The 23,301-nt window shown below is 53.9% G+C and overlaps 1 protein-coding gene across 2 annotated transcripts in view; it reads right to left on the reverse strand.

The window, feature by feature from the left end:
* Window positions 1-23,301, reverse strand: part of PCDH1 (protocadherin 1) — a 53,957-nt gene that overhangs the window by 27,663 nt on the left and 2,993 nt on the right. For both annotated transcript variants that reach the window (XM_034066572.1, XM_034066571.1), the window contains exons 2-3: window positions 19,752-20,566; window positions 16,042-18,234 (exon numbers count right to left, since the gene is read on the reverse strand). In XM_034066572.1, the coding sequence (XP_033922463.1) occupies window positions 16,042-18,234; window positions 19,752-20,566 (3,008 nt within the window). The remainder of the gene's footprint in view (window positions 1-16,041; window positions 18,235-19,751; window positions 20,567-23,301) is intronic.

A 23,301-nucleotide genomic window follows, 5' to 3' on the forward strand; every position in this document is an offset into this window, starting at 1 on the left:
TCTCATCCCAAGAGATTCAAGGGTCATGTCCGCATCTTTTGTCTGCTTGTTAAACGTTTCAGTGACCCTGCTTTACACTTTCTCTCCCCAGCATTGCCTCATGCTTGGGAGGAGCTGCCTGCAAGCAACCATTAAGCTACATCATTATCCTCCTCCAAACCCTTCCATAAAATCCTTCTTTGTGGTGATTACTGAGGAGTGGAAGGGGTAGCAGGAGTTCATAGGGCAAGAGCAGGATGAGGAGTGCTGAGAATGAGAAACACACCAAGAGAGAGGGAAAAGGCACAAAATTGCCCATAAACATAGGAGGGAGCCCAAGAGAGGAGCTATTTGATGGGGATCTGAAGGCAGTCAGGATAGAGAGGAACTAACACACCATTTAGGCTGATGTCTTGACTACAACTGAGTGGCAACTGGGCATCCCACACATGTACCACCAACGAGGAAGGGGAAGGAACTGAGCCTAAAGGAGGGAAGGAACACACAGGGAGCATTTAGATGAGTTAAGCTGCTTTTTAGGTTGGTTGGACCTGATTAAATTCACCCCAGATGCTTAGAGACCTGATTTAAGTCACTTCAGAGGTGTTATGGCTTTTTTTGGTGCTTTTTTTTTTTTTTGCCTTTTATATTTTTTAAAAAGAATTTGTAGAGAATCAGGGAGCTTCCAGAAGCCTGGAAGTGATCTAAAATAGCACCTGTCTTTAAAGAGGAGAAAAAAGAAGAGCTGGAGAATTATAAAGCAGTTAGCTTAATTTCAGTTCCTGGAAAAATACTGAAACAGATAAAAGAACTCTTTGTAAGTACCTACAAGATAACAAGAAAATGAGTAACAGCCACTGTAGGTTTGTCACAAACAAACATGTCAAGCCATTGAACTCCTTCCTTTGAAAAGACATCAGGCCTCGTGGATGAAGGAGGAGCAGTAAATGTTATGTCTTGACTTGAGGAAGTTTTTGACACTGTTTTAGATGATGTTCTCCCTAAGTAATGCAGGAAAAACAGTGTAGGAGCAGCATAGTACTGTGCTTGGGTAATATAGTGCAATTCACTGCAGGGTGGATGGGAGGCATTCAGAATGTTGGAGTCAAAAAGTAATTACTGCAGACAGGCCTTTCAGCTGGGACGATGCATCAAATGAAACTCTTTGGGTTGTGTCCCGAGTCCCTCCAGCCTGTATTTCCATTACCTGCTTGGCTGGCAGATGTGGAATAGATCTGTCACATTTGCACACCGCACAAGCAGCAGGTTGGCTGAGGGACTGGGGGTTACCACAGATCCTGGGTTGATGATCCATCAACGTGTCAATCTCACACCAACAAATGCATCTATATTGGGATGTGCAAACAGTAGCTTTGTCCTGGAGTCACGCAGGGATGTGTTTGCTCTGCAGGGCTCAAGCAGGGCTGCAGAGGCAGAGCTGTGTCCAGGCTGGGCACTGCCTTTGAGAACATGTGCACCAGGGGAATAGAAACAAGTAGTAAGTAATGGTAATAAGATTGAGGAACCTGGTTTGGGGAGGAGAGGGCTAAGGGTGGAAAAGACACAGCACTCCTCAAGCTCATAAAAACCTTCTGCAAAGGCTTTTATGGCTGCTTTTGGCCACAGACAGACAGGAAGGAATGGCCTTTACTTGCAGCAGCAAAGACCAAGGTTAGCCACTACAGAAGAAAATGCAGTGGTAGGTTAGCTTAGATTGCCAACAGATTGCCAAAGCAGAAGTGCAGTCTTCATGAAGGGATAGGCAAGAACCTCCCAGGAGGAGCTGAGGTCAGGGCAGTCCTGCCCACTGCATGCAATGACCCTACAGAGGACATCCTACCTCTATAGGCTCTGCAGCTGCATAGAACCTTGCAAAAGCCTTCACTGTGCAGACCTCACTGCCCAACATAGAACCATAGAACGGTTTGGGTTGGAAGGAACCTTCAAAGCTCATCCAGTCCAACCTTCCCCCTGCAATGAGCAGGGACATCTTCCACTAGATCAGCTTGCCCAGAACCACATCCAGCCTGGCCTGGAATGTCTCCAGTGATGGCTCATCCACCACTACAGGTAAAACCTGTGTTTTACCACCCTTGTTGTAAAGGATTTCTTCGTCATGTCACCATGCCAGGCAATGCTATCCCACCACTGCTTCCTCCTGTACTCCGAGTGCCTGGCTGAGACTGCTTCTTCATCACTGGGGCTCGTTGAATCACAGAATCATTTAGATTGGAAAAGACCTTTAAGATCATCAAGTCCAACTGCAAACCCAACCCTGCCAAGTCCACCACTAAACCATGTCCTTGTAAATGCCACATCTACACATCTCAATGCTTTTGCTTTCTCTCCGTGCTTGTAAAACCCCAGACAAGCAGCCAGAGCTCCTTGGGGTGCCTGCAATAATACAAACAGCCTCAGAAACCCAGCCTGTGACAGCTACTATCCCTCCCCTGAGGGGCCCACTTCCAAATAGCATCACTTTTACCTAAAAACCACCTCTTTTAAATGTCAGACCCTGCCTGGCAGCCCTCAAATGGGCTCTTCTCACTGCACAGCAATCCACACTCAACCCCACTCCCCTCCAACCCTGCATGGCATTCATGGGGTTATTTCCACCCTTGTCCTCTACACAGCCCTGGCAGCTTGTGCCTGGCTGAAGCTCTCCACCCGGAGAGCCTTGCTCTGAAGTCACAGAAAGACACTGAATCAATTTGTCTGGCACTGACTTACAGCAATTGGGTTTTGATTGACCTTTCCCTGCGAGGTTAAAGAGCCTTTCAGCACACAGCATTTCCTACACAAGAAGTTGCTTGTACAGTGTGATCAAGGCACGTCTCAATCTTCTTTTTGAGGAGTAAAACAACCCGGGTTCCTTATGTCTCAACCTGCAAGCCAGCAAATCAGTTCTGTGATCTTCATCTTACTTGCCCCAATTCTTCCCTATTCCTCCTCAGTGGTAATCCCTGCAGAGCTGCTTGTGCCATCTCACTGGGGCTGTCTGCAGAACCTTGCTTCTCCTTCCTCTCAGGGTTTTGCATCCTAGGACTGTAATAACGTTTTGGTGGGAGCACTGTGAGTGCTCACACTGAGCTACTCATGCAGTGTGACCCTTAAATCCATTTTAAAGTCAGTGCTTTCCATGATATAAACCAGCATTGCCTATTTCACAAATCCAAGCTTTGCATTTGGCTGTGTTAAAATGCACTTTGTTTAAATGGGCCCAGTTTACCAAGCAATCTGGATTGCTCTGCATGACTGCTCTATCCTCATCATGATCTCCACTCCACCAATCTCTGTGTCAGCTGCAAATTTTATCAGTGGTGATTTTATATTTACTTCCAGATCGTTGATTACAACACTGAATGGCAGCGGACACAGTGCTACTGCTCAAGAGCTCCTCCAGGAGAACCTCATTCCATGAGGATTCCCAACCTACAACTGCCTTTCTTCACTAAGCTGTTGATAAACCAGATCTTCATCTAGCTAACAATGCTTTGCTTCTAATGAGGAGTGCTGATGCAAAGTAATAATAATAATAGCATAATGCATTATCAACTCGGCATCTTCACCCAGCTCCAAGTCGATCAGCTGCACGCTGTAATCTTCCACCAACATTAAACCAGATCTGCTGCTTCAGACCCGCAGGTATGCCTAGAGCAGGTCCTGTTCCTCACCGTGGGCAGGAGCAGATGCCTAAGGAAAGGTTTAAGAACTGGACCTGTCACATAACGCCACTGCCCAATATCCCTTCCCATCAAACTGCGTTGACTGACGTCAATGCTATTTCCATCACTGAGTTTCCTGCCTCAGCTATTAATCCAGTCACTCCCTGGGGCTGGTGAGGACAGCATGCACTGCACGCAGCATCCCATCACTGTTCCAGCTGGCCCATCCTGGGGTCCTTAGCTCCATTAACACCCCCAGATCAGACAGCTCCTACTCTAGCCCTTTCAAGACTCTTTGGCACAAACTATTTGACCCTATTATTTCAAACTTCACTCTTCCAGGAGTGTGTTCAGTGTTGAACCAAACCTGGTTCTCAGCACACTGGCAGGTACTGCATCCTACGTTGTTATGTCTCAGTCCAAATTACCAGAACTATTTATTGAATACGTTTGCATTTTTCCTACATAATTAACCATTTTGCAATCTCCATTTGGGAATGACAGTTCCTGGATTCCACCTCTTGCTAGCACATTTTTTAAAGCACTCCTTACTGCGTTCAGCTTGTCAGAATTGATTTTCCCCCAATGTCTTTGGCTTTCCTTGTCAATTCTCTACACTCCATAACCATTCATTTCTACTAATTGCCATACACTCCCTTCCCTTTTCCTCCCTCCTTCCCCCATCTATTGTTTTGCTGTTTCTAACTGCTGTCTCCACTTTGCTACTGCACTAGAACAGGGATTTGGGGCAAAGCTGCCTATTTTCTTAGCTGAGAAATTGTGGCTCCGAGAAAAACTCCTTTCAAGGGCTCCCCGGTGCCTGCTTTTATATCCCCAACAGGGAGACTTGCCTGCACCAGTCTCTACATCCAAGGAGCAAATGAGCCCCTATTCCCCCCCCCTGCACTTTCTGCAGGGAGCACCAGCACCAATGGCTGCCTCCAGCAGCAGTGGATGCTCTGATGAAGACATTCATCCCCTGGTAAATCCTGTGGGTTTCTGCTGTGCTGCAGCTCAGGTTTTTTCCCTGAGCAAGGAACTGTTTGCAGCTCATACATTTAATGCCCCCCATTCTCTGTGAAATGCATTCGCTCTTCTCTGACTCCACGCCTGCTTTTGGCCTCAGCAGCATCCTGCAGCAGTGAACTCTCTGCCCGTGTGCTAAGCAAAAAAAGCACTTCCCTTTGGTTTTACATCTGCTGCCTGGTAATTTTTCCTTGAAATCCTCCTGCCTGCAGGGTGATGAGGAAACATGAGTAATTGCTCCTCGCTCTACCCCTTTCCAATTTCACACATCCGCGCTGCATCCCGCTCCGCCGTGTCCTCTGTGAGCTGCAGCGCGTGGCTATGTGCAGCCTGTCCTCCTGCAGATACCAGGGAGGTCGGGCCAGCCTTGCTGCCCTCCCCTGTGCCTGGTCTAGCTCTGCACCAGCGTTTCTGCAGTGAGGAGGACAGGATCACACCCTCAGTTCTGGTTTTGGGGCCTGACAGTAGCAGGGGCTTGTTTAAATAAGCCATTTTCTCCCTAAAAGCATACCCCAGCCTGGTAGCACACTCTGAAACCCCCAACACCAGTCTCTGCCATAGAATCATAGAACGGTTTGGGTTGGAAAGGACCTAAAGATCACCCAGTTCCAACCCCCTGCCATGGGCAGGGAGCCCTCACACTAGACCAAGGCTCCTCTGTTCTGATGATCTCCACCTTAAGGGTCCCCACCCATGGATGCTACAGGGGGACTAAGGGTCCCCATCCCTCCTCAGCCACACTCTGCTCTCTCCTGCCTCATCCCTCATGGAGACCTGCACCAAGATGATTCTCCTTGCTAAACCCAGGGAAAACAAACAGCCTAAATGACAGCAGTGCTATGAAGTATCAGGGCTGTGGGTGTTGCACCAGCTCCCACAAACACGCAGCATCACCCCCTGTGCAGACCACATGTGCCAAGCAGCAGGAGATGCTGGTCCCCATCTGACAGGCCTGAATTTGTGCTGTTCACAAAGGAAACCTTAAAATCCACCCCAGGCACACTTTTCCTGCTATCAGGAATGGTGCAGAACAGCCCCCATGGAGATGAGCTGCTCTGCTCCACCCCCCGAGCTTCGATGAACACAAGAGTGGTGGAAATATCAACATTGATAACTACAATGTTGATATTTCAATGCCATTAGCTGCTGATCCGAAAGCAGGATCCGCGGCTAATGGGCTCATCTGGCAGCTTCCAATTGCTCCTGCGCCTTCCCACATGCCAGGAGCCTCAACGGCCTTTCAGCCAGCTGCCAAAGGAGCTTGCTTCCCCAACAGCCGCCACAATGCAGCAACTCACAGGGCTGCAAGTGAAAGGCAATGTCAGACCAAATGCCCAGAATATAAAAATAAGTGACAAGGGAGCCATTGTAGCCCACGAGTTAGTCAACTCCAGACTCATTCATGAGCCCTTCTCTTTTACAGACCAACCTGGAGCTACAGAACATCCCTGGTTACTGTGAAAGAGCCCAGAAAGATGAGCCCAGAGATAGTGCCCCAAACTGCACTTTTCATGTAGGGAGGCTTTGCAGCATGTGGGAATGATTATATTTGCTAGTGTCATGTCTGGAGAGGAGCACAGCTCCAGCACAGTGCAACACAGGCTTCAGAGCAGGAGGCTGATGGGAATACTATGCCCATGGAAACCAGGGCAAGCCGCAAGGAAAGCTGGACCTGAATTGCCAAAAGCCATCCAGGGCAACGCTCTGGCTCTAGGAAACCGGACACAAGCTCATTGCCATAGCAGTCGACCATTTTACAGCTCATCTGAGCAACAGCTTCTGCTGGTGCTTGGGGGTGAAGAAGGACTCAGAGCAGATTGCTCTTCCAATCACTCCCTGTGCTACCCCAGCAGGTCACCAACCAGCCATGCACTGACATTTGGAGAAGAAACCTCCCCAAAAGCATCCCTCATTTCTCCTGCACTCACCCTCATACCTGGGGCTGCCAGACCTGCATCACCTGCACATGATGTAAAGAGCTCACTGTGATACGTGGCACCAGGCAGAGCAGAGCGATGAGGGAGAGCAGTGAGCAGCAAAGATAAATGCCACTGCAGCTTGGCATCATTCTCCTTGCACCTATGGTAACCCTCTGCTCCTCAAGGGTTGTGCTTCTCCCTCTGGCCCTCTTCATGGTCTGGGAATCCTGTCTGCCCCAGAGGTACCTCCCTGCCTTGCCACAGCATTGCCAGGTCCCGATGTTCAGATACACAAGGGTTAATTGTTGCTTCTTAAAGTGGACCAAACCACGGCAGAGCTGCAGTTCCCAGCAGTACTGGCTTGCTCCTTTCCAGCACAACATGAAGGAATTGAGGAAAGAGCTTATGTAGAGCAAGGGAATGGGTCCCAGTAACTCTGCCTGCTTCGGACAAAGGAAGGTTGGAGCAACCAGGCAGGATAACTGCCTGCCTGGAGCTCCAGCCAGCACTAACAATGGAGGGAGACAGAACCAGCCCTAAGCAAAGGTGTTTTCTGTGCACCTCCTGCATTCAAAAGGACCATTCAGACCTCCCAGAATTCCCTCACTGAAGGTGGTATACCCAAAACAAGCACTGATAACTCTGGACACAACCACCAGCAGACCTAAAGGCCCAGCTTTCTGATCTGCCAGTCTGGTGATTTGCTGGGGTCACCTCCTGTGGCTGCAGAAGGCACATTAGCAACAGGGATGACTGTTCTGGTCCATTTGATGTTTGAGTAACCTGCTCTAGTGGAAGGTGTCTCTGCTCATGACAGGGGGTTGGAACTGGATGAGCATTAAGGTCCTTCCCAACCCTAGTGATTCTGTGTTAATGAAGTCTTCTTTAATGGCTGTTCTCTGCCCATGAAGCCTTGTGTCCATCCCTACCCAGTGTCCGATGTGAGGGTTGTTCCCAACAACCCTTTAGATGTTTCACTGCTCACAAACAAGTTACAGAAGGAATCCATAACTGGAGGAAAGATGCAGAGGACTCCATGGGAATCACACCTCCCAAGCTATGTTAAAAGCAATTGCTCACTCTTCTAAGTGTCCCTTTGCATGGCATCCATCGCTGGCCATTAGCAAGTGCTGACCTTGCAGACAAGAAGAGAGGTGCTGCAAGTCCTGCTGAAATAATGATAGCAGAGCAGCCATCCTAAAATGGACAGCAGATCCCGAGGCACTATTTAATGAATAAATCTGGGTAAAATGTGGGCTGACTCCACATGGGTGCCCTGAAGCCTCCTGAAATTTGCATGATGCTCAAAGAAGCCGCCAAAGCCCGGTGCCAACCTGCCTGGTCAGATCGAATTTATCTAACTCATAGCAAGATCTAACGCAATTAGAAACCCATTTAGACAGCCCGAGGACAGAGATTGCCTAACCTCTGTGCCTATCAGAGCTCTGAGCCCATCAAGGATGTGCAATTTGGCTTTTCTTTGGTTGTAATGAAGACTGGAAAGGAAAATACAAAAATAAATCTTCTGAAGGATGAATCATAAAATCTAAAGGGGTTATAATCTTTATGGAATAATGTCTAAATTGGACTGACCGTGGTGTCCCAAAATGTCTATCACCTTCAAGCTGATAATAGAGCCATTTTGTAGATAGCTGGGATGGAATGGAAATTGCTCGGGACACAGAAGGTGGTCTCATAAACACATTAAAACCATCTGAAGATCCCAGGGAGAAAAAGGGTTCCAGGACTGGGAGTAACACTTGAATAAAGCCCTTGAGGAATCCAGCAGCTGGAAAGTGGGACAATAATGCTGGGAAAATAATGAGCTAATCTGGCTCCCAGTTGCACCCAGTGGAGCTGACAGATAGTATTGAAAGCTCCAGGGAGAGCAGGGGGTCCCAAGCCATAGACTCAGGACTCAAAGAACCAAGAATGCTTCAGTGGCAGACCTGGCATGGAAAAAAATGTCAATTTGTTGAAATCAGATCATTTTTCAAGCAAGTTTCTTGTTTCTAACTTGGGGCAGGGGGGATATCTTTGCTGACATGCAAGAATGAAAAAGTGATGCTCTTGCAAAGGTAATTTTCCCTTCAGCATTCAAGCCAAGTGTTCATTATGAAGCTAAATTCAAAAGGTCAGTGAAAATCATGCCTTTAGAAATTATTAGGAAATAGATATTTAAACATCTGTATCCATGGATTTCCTTGAGCCACAATAGAAAGAAAATTGCCAGTTCTTGCTCATTTGTTTTCAAATAGAATATTTTCCTCTCATGGCAAGCCTGTTTTCTAACCACCTCCATTTCCACTGGCAAAGGGCAAAGCTTTTCCTTCGTGGACAAGGAATTGTGTCTATTCCATGAGTCTGTGCACAAACACACTCTAGAGCCTTCGCTTTAGTGGGCTGCAACCAACCTGCACATAATGATACATGAGGATAGTGGGTAAGACAAGCCTTCATCTGGAGGGGTCAAACAGGTAAGACAAGGAATACTGTAAGGCTTGTTAAGGCCACTTGTCTGCCAGCACTGGGCTGGCATTACCACTTTCTGGCACAGGACCCTGGGTATGGATGAGTTAAGGACAGCTTTCTTTTAGCCTGTCCTCAAATCCTGGGTGAGCTGTCAAGTCCTTGGGCCAGACATTGCAGATCATGGCTCAAGAAAGATTTCCTGAGCATTAGGGAATGTTTCTGCACTGTCTTCTCCAGGCAGTGCACATGCAATAGTCACTAAGGAACTGTGATCTCCTTGAAATGCTTGGAAAAAGAAACAGCCCAAGCTCCTCCAGGCACTCCCAGGGCCTTGAATCACAACACCCAAAAAGGTCTTGCCCAGCCTGAATAATAACGAAGAGCTCTTAAAACATCTGAAATACTGATTTGGCTTTCTTCTGGGCTGGAGTGCTTTTGATGAAGAAGCAGAAAGATTAAGAGATTAGTGTAAGAGGAACATCAGACACCACATTAGCAAGACATTTAGAGCACGATCTCAGTCCCCGGCTCAGACAAGGAGCTCCCCCCCCAGCAGGGATGGATGGATATCTGTCAGAGTCTCCCAGCAGCAGCTTTGCAGCTGCTCGAGAGCATGGGGGAGCTTGGAGCATGTGAAAACCAGGCCACATGGGAGCTAAATAGCTCCAGGCTTTCAGGTTGCTGGGGCCTTTGGAGGTGTCTCAGAGGAGCTAAATCAGGGCACTCTGACTACTTTAATACAGAGCAGGATCAGTTCCAAGGGAGAGGGGGGGATTTGTTGCCCACCCAAAGTGATGGCTTCTAAAGACACTGTTGGTGAAGCCCACTAAGACCAGCACTGCCCCATTTAGATAGTTTAGATGCCACATTTAGATAGATGATCATGAAGCAGGTATTTCGCAAGTAGAGGTGCTCAGAAGGATGTTTACCTCCTGGGGCAAGGGCATCTTTGGGATCTATGGGCAGGATCCACAGGGCATGGCTGTGAATGCCAGAATGGATGTAAATAACCGACAAGCTCTCTCCTACCCTCCTAGCAGGTCACTGCCACAAACCTACTCTCCCACCCACTCTTCCTGTGAGCATCTGAGGGACCGAAGTAAACAGCTGACAGTATGGGAAGACATTGATGCAAAACAATCAGTAGATGTTTTTAAGGGATCTTTGGGAGTTGTTTTCTTTCTGTTCACTTATCTGACCTCCTTTTCCTCTTGTGCTCTCAACTGCTGGGTTGAGTCAGGAAGCCCACTTAGGGAACGAAACCTATACTGCTGGTGGGATAGGGAAAACAGGTCCTCAAGGATACACACTGAGACGTCCAGAAATGACCAGAAAGTTAGACAGAAGAAGACGATGTCAAGAGAGGACCTACTGGGGGCAGGCTGAGTGTGTCCAAGGCACAGGTGACCCTGGCTCCCAGAGGTGGAACCAAGACTGAGTTTTGTCCAGGATGGATTGATGGATGCTGCAGTCAGTGTCAGAGGTGACAAGAGGGGACCAAGGTACCAGAGGTGGCCTGTGCCCCTGCAGCCAGGCTCCTCCTCACCCATGCTCAACCCACCTCTGCCTCAACCAAACAGGCTGTGTGCTTCCCAGGCCATTGAAGAAGGGGCCAGGGGAAGAGTTCCTTATGGAGCAATCTCCATCAAGCATTTTGGTTTCTCCCAGGAGCAGAGCCTGGGTTGTGTAACCGCAGCTTGGATGGACTGGCATGCAGGGCAGTGCGTAGGAGCACAACTCTCCCATGAAGATGGGCTGTGCCCAGGGTTTCATGCGTAGGTGCTCTCACCCAACAGGTCTGCGTGGGGATGAAGGGTGGAGGGGGAGGAAGGAGCTTTGGGTTTGGCACAGGGCTCAGCTCCATGGGCTGCCTTCAAAAGAACATGCCAGCAAGAGACAGATTTGGCAGGGAACCACAGGGGCTGAACATCCAGGATCCCAAGAACCATGAAGGGGAACTTCTGATCCTTGTGACCCACCCCAGCCCCACATGAATCAACCCACGCACAGCTCCGTGGCTCTTGCACAGAGATCCTGGGTGGATGTCAGCTCAGGGGACACAACCACAGAGCATCCATAAGTGCAGAGCATCCATAAGTGCAGAGCATCCACAAGCGCAGAGCATCCACAAGCGCAGAGCATCCACCCCTTCACCGTTACCCCACACCCTCCCAGAGCTGCCATCCCCACCTGGAGCTGACACAGTTCCCATGGATAGAGCTGCTCTGTGTCCCCTCATGCTCCCCCGCAGCACCCCACCCTGCCCTACATCACACACCCCCTCATTACCCCAGCATCCTCTCCATCCTGTCCCAGCACATCCCAGCTCTGTCCTCACCGGGAACACCCCCACCCTTCACCCCATCCACAGCCTCCCGGCTGCTCTGTGGGCAGAGGGACCACAAGGAGCGCAGGGAAACACCCTGCTGTGTTTTACCCTGGGTTTGGGTGACGGATTCAGCAGGCTGCAGGGCTGGGCACTGCTCCAGGCTGCTCTGTGCACTGCAGCTGAGAGCCCGGCCGAGCGGGCAGAGCAGTGCTGGGAATATCAATCAGCACAGCCTGGCCCGCACAGCCAGTGCTTTCATCCATAGGGATCCACGGCTCGGCTGGCAGAGCCGGCCGCGGCATCGGCCCGCACTCAGCATCTCTCTGCAGCGGGGGCAGCGGTGGGGAGGGGAAAGTGATGGGAAAGGTGGTCCCTGCCTGAGCAGGGAGGGATCGGGAGAGGGATGGAGCAGCAGGTACAGTTGTGACAGAAAAGGGAGGGGGGAAGAACTCCCCCAGATCTATGCTAGGAAAGCCGGTGTTCACCACAGACCAACACTGGCTCCAAGGGCATCAGGCAGAGGAGAGCCTGGGGGTCTGAGAAGCAAGAGGAAGAGGAAGGGCAGAGAGGAATGAGAAGCATTTGGCACAGCAGGGTGGGAGGAGGGGAAGTGGCAAAAGCTACAGTTCATCCAGCAGCCCAGCCTGATGTGAGGAGCCCCAGGCAGGCAGCACAGGCTGGGTGATGCTTCAAGGGAGCAAAGGATGAGGTCCCAAGTGCTGTAGGGCCAGGGACTGTGAGGCAGGAGAGCCCAGATGCTCTCCCCAGTGGTAGAGGGACAGTAAACCCCGCTGCCTCCCTGCAGACACACTGCTTATGGAGGACTCATCACCTGCCCAAGGCTGCACGTTACGTACACCCACTGTCACCTCCCACTGCATACACCCCACTGCCACCACTCCACACACTACAGCTTGCACATCACCCCGTGCCCCCTTCCACAGTACAGGCTGCACACACCCCACTGCCACCTCCTGCCAGCACAGGTTGTGGCTCATCTCCCACGGCTGAAGCTCTTTGATGCCCCAAGGTGCTCCCGCAGGCACAGGCACCCTCCCTGCCATAAACCAAAGCTCCCCAGCACAGACCTGCAGGAGCCACTGCACATTCCTGCCTTGCTTATGGGGTTCTCTGCATCCCCACCAACCCCCCAAAGCCAGCAGTGTATGACCCACTCCTCACGCTCCCCCAAGCACCCCATTGATGCTCACAAACACTCACAGCTGTTCTGCAGAGCCCGGCCACTTTCCAGCACAGAGAGAACTCAGCCTCTGGGACCTCACCTACAAGATCCCTCCTTTGGTCTCCACACACCAGAGCCACAGCTCTGCCCAGTTGATCCCAGGATCCAGAGCTGCTGTACAGTGCCTGGGAGCTGCTCCCAGCACAGCATCTACCTGAAACTGGGGAAAACCAGGGCAGGTCCCCCATGAACCCTCAGCTCCATCTGCAGCTCGTTGTTGGATCCATTTATCAGATCATTCCACGTGAACGAGCTTGAGAAAATCCACTGACCCAGGACGGTGGGAGCCTTTCCCAGACATCTGCCAACACCTAAACCTGTAATTTATGGAGGCTCTAAGCTAAATTCTGAGACAAGACAATTTCATTTCTGCCCATTACAGTTACAATATCCCTCTTATCCCCCCCTGCAGAGAGTAATTAATACTGCACTGTGCTCCTGAGCCTGCAGGCAGGTGCAGGCACCTCTGCTGAGCTCGCAGCAGCACTCTGGAGTTAACACCACTCCAGCAGCTTCCCGCATGGTGGGGGGCTCTGAGGACCCGGGGCAGGCTGGGTTTGTGCAGCTGGAAAGGATGCAGCAGATCCCTCCTCGGTATAAAACAGCCCCAAAGGATGGAGCCTGGGAGACGGGCAGAAGAAAGAGACTCTCCCCACGCGTTCTTGCCCCAGGTTCATCAAAGAGCTGCTGAGGACAAGGAAGGAAGGGAAACTCCTCTCTGAAAGTTCCCAAAGGGAAGCAGATAGCAAGGCTGAGCCAAGCCCCCAGACTGCCCTGCCCAGCCCTGCAGGGACTAGTTATTTGGGTGGTTTCTGGTGTCTCCTCCGCTGCAGCCATAGCATCTCCCCGCAGGTCCCAGCCCTGCCTGCCTAGGAGGCCCAGACACTTCCTGGATGGTTCAAGATAAAACCTTATGCTGTTAGCAAAACAAACTAGGAGGCTGTGAGAGCCAAGGCTGGCACAGGGCTGAAACCACCGAAGCCAGAACCACTGGTTTCCCCAGATGATCTAATCTCTCCCAGCGCCAGAGCTCCTCTTTCTCCAGCAGCCTGGTGCAGCCTTTGGGAGCCCGTGGGGAAGAGGTGAAGCTGGTGTGATGGGCACAGGGTCTGCTCCAGCTTGAAAGAAAAACCATGAGAAAGAAGAAGGGGTGTCTGGGGAATGGGGTCCATGAGTTGTGATACTTGGCTTCAGGGCCTGGGGAAGGGGTGATGTGCAGCTATGGGGATCCATCCTCTCTCCATTCCACTGGAGACAAAAGCCTGAGCAAGCCCCAGGGCAGCAGCATCACCCCCAACCTGCCCGCAGGAGGGGCAGAGCCATCTTCATGGCCAGCATGGCTCCATGGCCCTCCCGCAGCCCCACCGCCGCCGGCAAGCTTGCCTGGGAGCAAGGGAGCACCTCTGCTTTGTGCAAGGGTGCCCATGGCACTTGGGGTGGGGGAGCATCCTGCTTTGGGTGCTTCCCCCCCGGCGCTGCTGACGCACTGAGGCTCCATCTGCAACTGTGTGCGTCCTCATTCCAGCACTGCGGCGGGCGAGAGGCATCTTCCAACCCTCACAGCAGGATGTGGGTCATGCCAGCCAGGCAGGGATCTGCTCCTCCATGCGCTGGGACATGGGTGGGTCTCAAAAGGATGTGGGGATGAACCAGGAGAAGATGTGAAGGAGGATACTGGGGTGGATGGAAGCTGGGCGGGATGGTCCATGGCTCAGACTGCCTCCATGTCCACACATGGGTGTATGTACATGCATGCATTGTGAACCATGTCCTGGAGGAAGCTGCCTCCTTAGGGGGCAAAGCAGTGACTGGAGATGGGAGATGTCAATCTGATGAAGGGGGTCAGTACCATGAGGCGTCTGGACTGGCCCCACTGGGGCACAGTGGAGGGCTTGCGGAGATGACTGGCCCACATGAGCATCACCTCTGGGTGCTGCAGGGCCTGGGTACTTCAGTGACTGAGGATGTGGGAAAATATGGCTGGGAAACTGCTGGGAGAAAAAGCATTTTCAGGGGCAGCAGGGAAAATAAGGCACAACCGGTCAAAAATAGAAAACTTTATTGAAGTTAATTCCAACAGGGCAGCTGAGCTCAGCCCCACGGCAGGAGCCCAGCCTGCCGCTCACTGGGATACAAAGAAGGGAGAAGGGGTCTCCATAGGGCACAGAGGATACAGCATGGTGGGGGAATGGAATGGGTGGTCCTCACCCACAGGAACCCAGGAAGAAGGCAAAGCCGCAGGCACTCATTCCCCCTCTCCATCCCTAGCTTAGTTAAGGACAGACCCGACAGGCGCCAAAGCAGAAACGTGGTGCAAGCTAACTGGCCAAACAGCCCAAGAAAAGAGGGTCCTGCAAGCTCCGGGCTCATCCCACAACCTCCTGGGACAGCTCCAAGCTCCAGTGCACACCAGCAAGCAGCCCTTCATAGTCCGCAGCCAAGTCCTACGTCTTCCCTGCCCCACACACAGCTGAGACCCTGGCTAGACCAAGAGCAGTGACCCGAGCACAGCACGCAGCAGAGACCCCAGTGCCCCTCTCCTCCAGCCCATAGCACAGACCCGGCCCCAGCACACGGCCGGACCCATCCCGCCTGGAGGAAACATCCCAGCCACCCGGATCTGCACTCCTTCTCTGCAGCATGGCTCCCACAGAGCCATAGCTCCGGGACCAATGCTCGCACTAAGGGAAGCCTGGTTTTCACCACGTTGGTTGTGGCAGAGGGCCCAAGCCTGGGGGAAGCCAGAGCCAGAGCCTGGGAAAAAGGCAGAGCTTTGCTCCTCCACCCAGCCCCACCTGCCTGGGCAGCCGCAGCGGGTGCTGAACGCCCTTTTGGGCAGCTTTGTGCAGGGATGGTGAAAGGTTCGGCCACACCAACAGAGCTGGGTTGGCAACAGCAAGGCGAGTGCCTTCCGCATGGCTCCCTGGACAGGGGCACGGCTGGAAGCTGCCTGCCCAGAGCTGTGACAGGAGCAGGTCCAGTGCACCCTCCCCACGAGTCAGCCCAAGCAGATGGACAGATGGGAGGGTGGGCATTGCCCTCCTTGGTGCTCTTAGAGCCAGTCCTCAAAGGGATTCAGGTGGGATTGCCTCCCCAGAGCCCCACATGCAGAGGCACACACATGCAGCGCCCTTTGCATCACCATCACCCAGGCAGCGCCACCAGGACCCAGCCCCGGGCGCTTTGACAAGGGCTCTGACAGGTTTTGGCCTCTCCCTCACCATCCCCATCCCTTCCCCATCCCTTGACCAGGCTCCGTGGCTCGGCTCCAGGGCAGTCCTCAGCCAGCCCCCCCGGGCCACGCATGCAGGGCTGGGGGCCAGTCCAGGCTCACTCCCACACCTCTGTCCAGATGGCTCCCCGGTGCAGCGGGGGGGCCGCTGCCGGCCGCAGGATGAGCTCTCCTACCTGCTTGTTGGTGTATTTCTGGGGGTTGGTGCGGTAGCTGTAGTCCGAGTACTGCTCGGAGCCCGTCGAGTTGTTGTCCCCAGTGCCAACAAAGGTGTTGGTGGCCGGCAGGTCCTGCACCACTTGGTGCTTCTTGGAGGCAGAGGGCGACTGAGGCTGCAGCTGGATGGAGGGCAGCGGCGAGTTGGAGCGGTAGTGGCGACCCAGGTCTGGGCTGCCCGGAGGGTAGTTGAGGGGCAGGTGGATTCGGGGGCTGTCACTGACAGAGTCGTTCATGAGGTTGAACTTGAGCGATTTCTGCAGCCCCGTCTCCTCCTCATCCTCTGTGGGCTTGGGTGGCTTTGGAGACTTGCTCTTCTTCACCTTGTTCTTGCTCTTACTGCTCTTGCTGGCCTGCTTGGGTGCATACAGGTCCTTGGTCTCCTTCTTGCCTGCCTGGTAGCCGCTCTTGGCCTCCCGCTGCCGGCAGTAGCGCACCAGGACAACCAGCACAATGACCAGGGTGACAGCCACGATGCCGGCGATGACTCCAAAGAGGATGTTGCTTCGCTGCTTGCTGCGCTCGTATTCGGGGTCTCCAGCAATGTCAATGTCGAGTGGGGTGTCCAGGCTGTGCCCCACCAGCGTGTCCAGCAGCGTGCGGTTGGCCAGCGTCTCATTGACATAGAAGTGCACCAGTGCCGTGCCGTGCCGCGAGGGCTTGCCCTTGTCATTGACGCGTACCACCAGGCGATGCAGGCCATGGTGCTTACGCAGGATCTCCTTCTCCAGGGTGATGTCCCCACTGTGCGGGGAGATCTGGAAGAGCTCGAAGGGGTTGCCTCCTGTGATGCTGTAGATCAACTCTGCATTGACACCAGAGTCAATGTCCTCTGCCTTCACCTTGCTCACCTGCTGGCCAGGGCTGGTGTGGGGCAGGATGTGTTTGTAAGTGGCATTGGAGGGTGAAGTGATGAAGGGGGCATTATCATTCTCATCTAAGACGTTGATGGTCACCCCCACATAGGCAGACCTGGGAGGATCCCCACCATCTACTGCCTTGAGTCTGAAAGTGTACGTGCTCTGCTGTTCCCGGTCAAAAGAGATGCTGGAGAGAATGGTGCCAGTGCCATTCTGGATGACAAAATCCCCGTTGTCTTGCTCTACTGACAGCTGGATGCGGGCATTTTCTCCTTTGTCAGCATCGATCACCGTCACCATGCCCACAGGGCTGAGGGGTGGCATGTTCTCCATCACTGAGAAGTTGTAGCCACTCAGCATGAACTTGGGGTCGTTGTCATTCCTGTCCATGACGTTGACGGCCACAGATGCTGTGCCCTTGAGGCTGGGGGTGCCCTTGTCTGCTGCCACCACCAAGAACTCATAACGCTCCTGTTGCTCTCGGTCCAGCACCGCCTTCACCCGGATCTCCCCAGAGTCAGGGTCAATGGCAAAGGATCCCTTGGAGGAGGGGTCTGTCACCAAGGAGTACACTAGCTTGGCATTGGAGCCACTGTCAGCATCGCTGGCACTCACTTCCATCACCAGGTCATCGGGCTCATTGTTCTCAGGGAAGGCCACCTCAGTGAAGCTCTGGCTGAAGACGGGTGCGTTGTCATTGACATCCATCACCTGCACCTTCAAAGAGTTGGTGCTGGAGAGAGGCGGGTTCCCCGAGTCCACCGCCACAATCTCAATGGTGTAGTCCTTCACTGACTCATAGTCCAGCGGGGTGGTGGTCTGTAGGAAGTATTTCTTCTTGCTGTCGCTCCCTGTCTCACTAGCCTGCCGCAGCTGGAAGGGGACATCACCCGCCACCACGCAGGTCACCACTGCGTTTTCACCCTCATCTCGGTCGGACACTTGTACCAGAGCTACTGCTGTCTCTACTGGCACGTCCTCCGAGATGTTGGCCATGCCATCCTGGTGGGTGACGAGCCCTATACCCCGAATCTCTATGGAGGGTGCGTTGTCATTCATGTCCTTGATGGTGACCACCACCTGGGTGCGGGCACTTTTGGGGTTGGCCCCCTTGTCCTTGGCCATGACGGAGAACTTGAGGATGTTGACATCCTCGCGGTCGATGGGTCCCTGCACGGTGATGAGCCCCGTGGTGCGGTCCAGGCGCAGCAGCCGCCGCACCATGTCTGAGGCTTGGTGGAAGGAGTAGTCAATCTCAGCATTGGCACCCTGGTCTGAGTCATTGGCTTTCACCTGCAGGATGGAGGGAGAAACAGTGAGCAGAGGGCATGGTGACGTGAGCCCCTCCACAAACCACCATGCTTCCCACCGTGGCTTCCTCTGGGGACGGCTGCAGGCAGGGGGGGGAACCAGGATTTCCTCTTCTGGGGCCAAGGACTATGGGGCAAAGAGCCTGGGACCGGCAGAGCAGCTGGGAGCGGCCCTCCGGCATGAAGGCTTCTCCTTGCTCTTCCTGCGAAACCGGCTGGGCCGGTTGGCCATGCTCCCTTCCCGGCCAGCTCCGGCATGCAGGGAATCCTCCGGAACCCATGTGCGACCCAGGCAGCAGCAGGGAGGGACCATAAACCCTCCCCAAAGAGGAGCTCAAGCAGCTGCCTGGTTGAGGTGAGGAGGGAGGAGAGGATGTGCGGAGCTGCAGCAGCTCCATCACAGCATCCAGGGACTGGGGCTGCCTGAGTGCTGCATGGTACCAGCAGTCCCTGCCTGTCTGTCAGGAGCTCTGCATTCACATAAACCTGCCTTTACGCCTATTATTTGCTTTCTAAAGAAGATGAGGTTTGTCTAACATTTGCCTCCCTAATCGGCTCTCCGAGCAGCCTCTTCTCTGCACCATTTGCTGCTCTGCTGTTATCTTGCTCAGCAGATTTGGATGGAAGAACTAAAAGTTGTTAAATGTAAATTCCACCTTTTACCTCCACTCACAAAAAAAGGCGGAAGTCATTTTCCCCCTGAAAGATAAAAGCTGAGCAATGGCAGCAAGCGGCGGCTCAGCCCATTCTCCTCCTGGCCATGCAGCTCCCTTATCTACTTCCAACTTCCATTCTCTTAACAGTGAAAAATGAATTCTTAAAACATTCACATCAGAATTAGCAAGCAGATGAGAGCTGGCCGCGCTCCGCTTATTAAGATGGCAGCTGCAGATAAACACATGTCTGCTACTATCATCTCAGTGCCCCCTCCAAGCCAAATCCACCACAATCCATTCCTTCAGGCTCCGTGGGCCAGTTTGCACTGCTGCCTGAGTCAGGGCAGAGACCCTGTTCCCTGCAGAGAGTAAGGCACCCCCGGAGCCATGGGCAGCCCCCCCAGACAGGCAGCAAGGATGCTGCCTGCCCCCCATCTCCTGTACAAGCCTCAGTCTCCATGGAGAGTCCAACAGAATGCAACTTATGAAAGGGTCTATGTCTTGTCTGCAGGCAGCATTGAGATGGGTCTGGCATGAAGCCAGGCTCCCCATGGACCTCGGGTCCCAGCCCTCTCTATAACCCGGAGCCTTGTTCCCGCACACCCGCCACCCTGCTGCTGTCCCTCGGATGTGTCCTGCACCTTCCTGTGCATCCCTTACACCCTCATTTTAGATGTGACACCCCAGGGACCTGCCTGCCCACCAGTGACACCATGCTCCTATGATTTGCAACCCTCCCTTCAGGAACCAGGCAGCAAGCAGCTGTATAAATGCTCCCTGGGTTGTCCCTGCTGCAGCCAGGCAGGAGGGGAGCTGGGGAGGAGAAGAAAGGCCCTGCACTCACCTGCAGGACCGAGTGCCCCACAGGGCTGTTTTCAGATAGCTCTGCCTCATACAGGGCCTTCTCGAACTTGGGTGCATTGTCGTTCATGTCCAGGATGGTGATGCGAAGCAGGGCACTGCTCGCCCGCGGTGGGTTGCCTCCATCCTGCACCTTGATGGTCAGATCATAGGAGTCCCACTGCTCCCGGTCCAGGTTCCCCATGACAATCAGCTGTGGCTGCTTCTCGTCCTGATCCTCTGCCACCTGCAGCCCAAAGAGCTCCTGCGCCTCCGGACCAGCCGTCAGCTCATAGGAGGCAACACCATTGGGGCCCGAGTCCCGGTCCATGGCCAGGGGGATGGGGAAGAGTGTCCCAATATTGGTGTTCTCAGGGATGGAGAGGGTGAGAACAGGCGAGGCAAAGTTGGGGGTGTTGTCATTGATGTCGAGCACCTCTATCTGTCCCTCGAGCAGGCGTGGGCCGCTGCTCAGGATCAGGTCAGTGATGGACACTTCGAACTCCAGGAAGCAGGGCTCTCCGGGCAGGAGGTGCTGGCACTCACGCAAGCTCTCCCGGTCGATGGAGGTCTCTGTAGTGTAGATGTCCCCAGTCTTGCCGTCCACACGTAGGTATGGAGCCCCCACTTCCAGCTTGTAGAGGTGCCCCACGTCTGGGAAGCCATAGTCAGAGGCCAGGCTCCCTATGAGGGTGTTGGGGGGTTGTTCCTCCTGCACTTTGTAGACCACTCGTGTCCCAGAGACCAGAGAAGGGAGCTGGAAGAGGAGCCACAGGCCCAGGCAGGATGCCAGCGGTTTCATCCTGCGCTGCAGGGGAGCTGCAAGGAGACACAGACACCAGACGTTAGGCAGACCCAGGACCACTCTGTCCACAGCCAGTTTCCCTGCATCTGTTTTGGGTGCATGGCCCCAGAGGGAAGGGGCTAGCAGAGCTGGCCCCAGCAGTGGTCCCCTGGCAGCCTCTGCACACAAGAGCCCTGGAGGACTGGTCCTGGCTTGCAAAGTTTCTGCAACGCCCTGTTCGGGTGAGCAACCCCATCATTGAAACCCCAGCCCTGGCTTCCTGCAAGTGACAGGAAACCACTCCTGCCACTGTCCACCCTCTTCATCACCACACAGGCTGTAATTAGACCCAACGAGGCACACTGACAGGGTGGACTGCATGCAGCCCTGCCAGCAACCCGATGGGAGCCGGCCAGGCTCTGAGACAGCTTCTCACCACAGGAACACAGGAGCATTGTGTGCCACGCACTGCAGGGACACTGCCTGCCACGCACGGCGAGGACACAGAGGCACTGCACCCATCTGCCAGCCCTGTGGAAACAGGAGATCCCAAAGGGGTGCAGGGGCTCTGCCGGGATGCTGCCTGGCTCTGCAGCTGGATGCTGCCCATCCAGCACCGCAGGGACATGCGACACTGCAGGGATGCCACCCATCCAGTACTGTAAAGACACTGGGCACTGCAGGGATGTAGGGCTGCCTCCCGTCCATCACTGCAGTGATTCATGGCACTGCTTGCACTGCAGGAATACCACCCATCCATCACTGCGGGGGCACTGCCATGGCATGGAGAGAGCAGCACTGCCCTCCCTGCACTGCCAACACAGCAGCACTGCCAGCCTCTCACTGCAAGATACGAAGCCACCACCCATCCAGCACTGCAGGGATGCAGGAGCCCCGAGATTCATTGCTCCTGCACTGCATGCAGGGCACTGCCATCTGCCTGTGGGCACTGCCCACCCCTGTATTAGAGGGGCACAGACTCACTGCCCACCCTGCAGTGCAGACCCCAAAGAGCTGACCCTGCACCTCCCCGCTGAGCAGCGGCACTGCACAGCCCCAGCACGCTGCAACGGCAGGCACAGCATCTCCCCTCTGCTGCTCAGTCACTAGGCAACCCCACACCCTGCGCCAGCAAACGCTGTTCCCTCCGCTCACTGCAGACACACTGTTCCTTCCCATTCCTCCCACTCCAGACTGGGACACTGCACACACACGCACTGGGTGCCCACCCCCCTATTGCAGAGGCAGTGGCAGACGTTCTGCCCCCCTGCATTGCAGGGACACACACTGCACACGCTGCACCGCAGGCACCCAGCACTGGAAACCTCACAGTGTGCACACACTTGCAGAGGCACTGCAAGCCCTTTCTGCGCCAAGCCACAGGCCTTGTCATCCAGCCCCTGTCTGCTGCCATGCTTGGCCACCAGCTGTCCTGTCCCCTGCTTTCTGCTCTGGGAACGCACCTCCAGGGTCCAGGCACTGAGCTGTGAGCGTGAAGGGTGCAGCCCAGATCACCAGCACCCCAACATCACAGGGGTTGGGTGCCCCAAAATCAACAGCCAGAAGCATTTGCCATGGCCCCACAGCACCAACCCTCTCAACCACTCCCCCATCACTTCCTCTCTCCATCCTCTGCACCAGGTCTGTGGGATGGGGGAGCGCTTCTCCTCCATCTCCCCTCCATGGTGCCACACAGCAAGTACCTAATCCCTGGTGATGCAGGCGTTGTACAGATCCTCAACAAGTGGAGCATCCTGCACTGTCCACCCTGGTATTTCCCACAAGACAGCATCTCCCGGTCCCTCCATCCCTCCTCTTCCCCATGGACAAATGCCCCATCCCCTCCCTGGCAGTGCTCAAGACCAGGTTGGATGCAGGGGCTTGTAGCAACCTGCGTTTGTGGAAGGGGTCCCTGCCTGTGGCAGGTGATTGGAACTGGATGAGCTTTAAAGTCCCAACCCAAACCAGTCTGGTATTCTATGACTCTATGATAAGTGCCTCATCAGTGGCACAGAAGAGAAGCAATCTCCCTCCACAGCTGAAAACATATCTCTTTCTGGAGATGAAACGATGGTGCTGAAGCCTAGCTTGATGCTGCTCCCTTGTCCTACCCTTCATGCAGGGAAGAGGTACTCCCACCTCGCGGAGAGCATGCACAGCTGTCCAAACCAGCAGAGAGATGTACATCCCCAAAAGGAAGGGAAGAGGCGATCAGGACTATTCTATTCCCACATAGGGCTGAGCATGGAGGAGGTAAGAAGTTGAGCAGAAACACAACTCCTTTCTGTCTTAACACAGTCAAACCCTAGCAACACATGTGTGTGCACTGCCTGCATGTACCTATGTGTGCACTATTGGGTGTCTGAAGGAAAAGGCACACATGCCCACATGTGCACTAGCAGGCTGTGCAGGCAGGCCACACGTTTGCATGGAGCACATCCATGCCTGCACCAGGGCAGCCTGCGCACCAAACACGAGCTTGCACTCCTGCACGTGTGTGTGCACCGAGCAACATGTGTGCCTGTGTGGGGGACCATGTGCGCATGTCCCTGCTGCCACCGGGTGTGCATTCGGGTGATGTCACCCCACACGGGGGTACTTACACCGTGTGTGTGCCCCGGCTGGGTCACACGCGTGTCTGCACACAGCACACGTGTGTGCTCACACCAGACCCCTACAATTGCCTTCATAGGGTGGCTAAACCCACACTGAGCTTCACTGTGCTCCCTTTGGCCATGGGGAGCAGTGAGCATGGGGAGATGGGGGATAC

Source organism: Melopsittacus undulatus, chromosome 10 (assembly GCF_012275295.1).
Source record: "Melopsittacus undulatus isolate bMelUnd1 chromosome 10, bMelUnd1.mat.Z, whole genome shotgun sequence".
Classification (NCBI taxonomy): domain Eukaryota; kingdom Metazoa; phylum Chordata; class Aves; order Psittaciformes; family Psittaculidae; genus Melopsittacus; species Melopsittacus undulatus.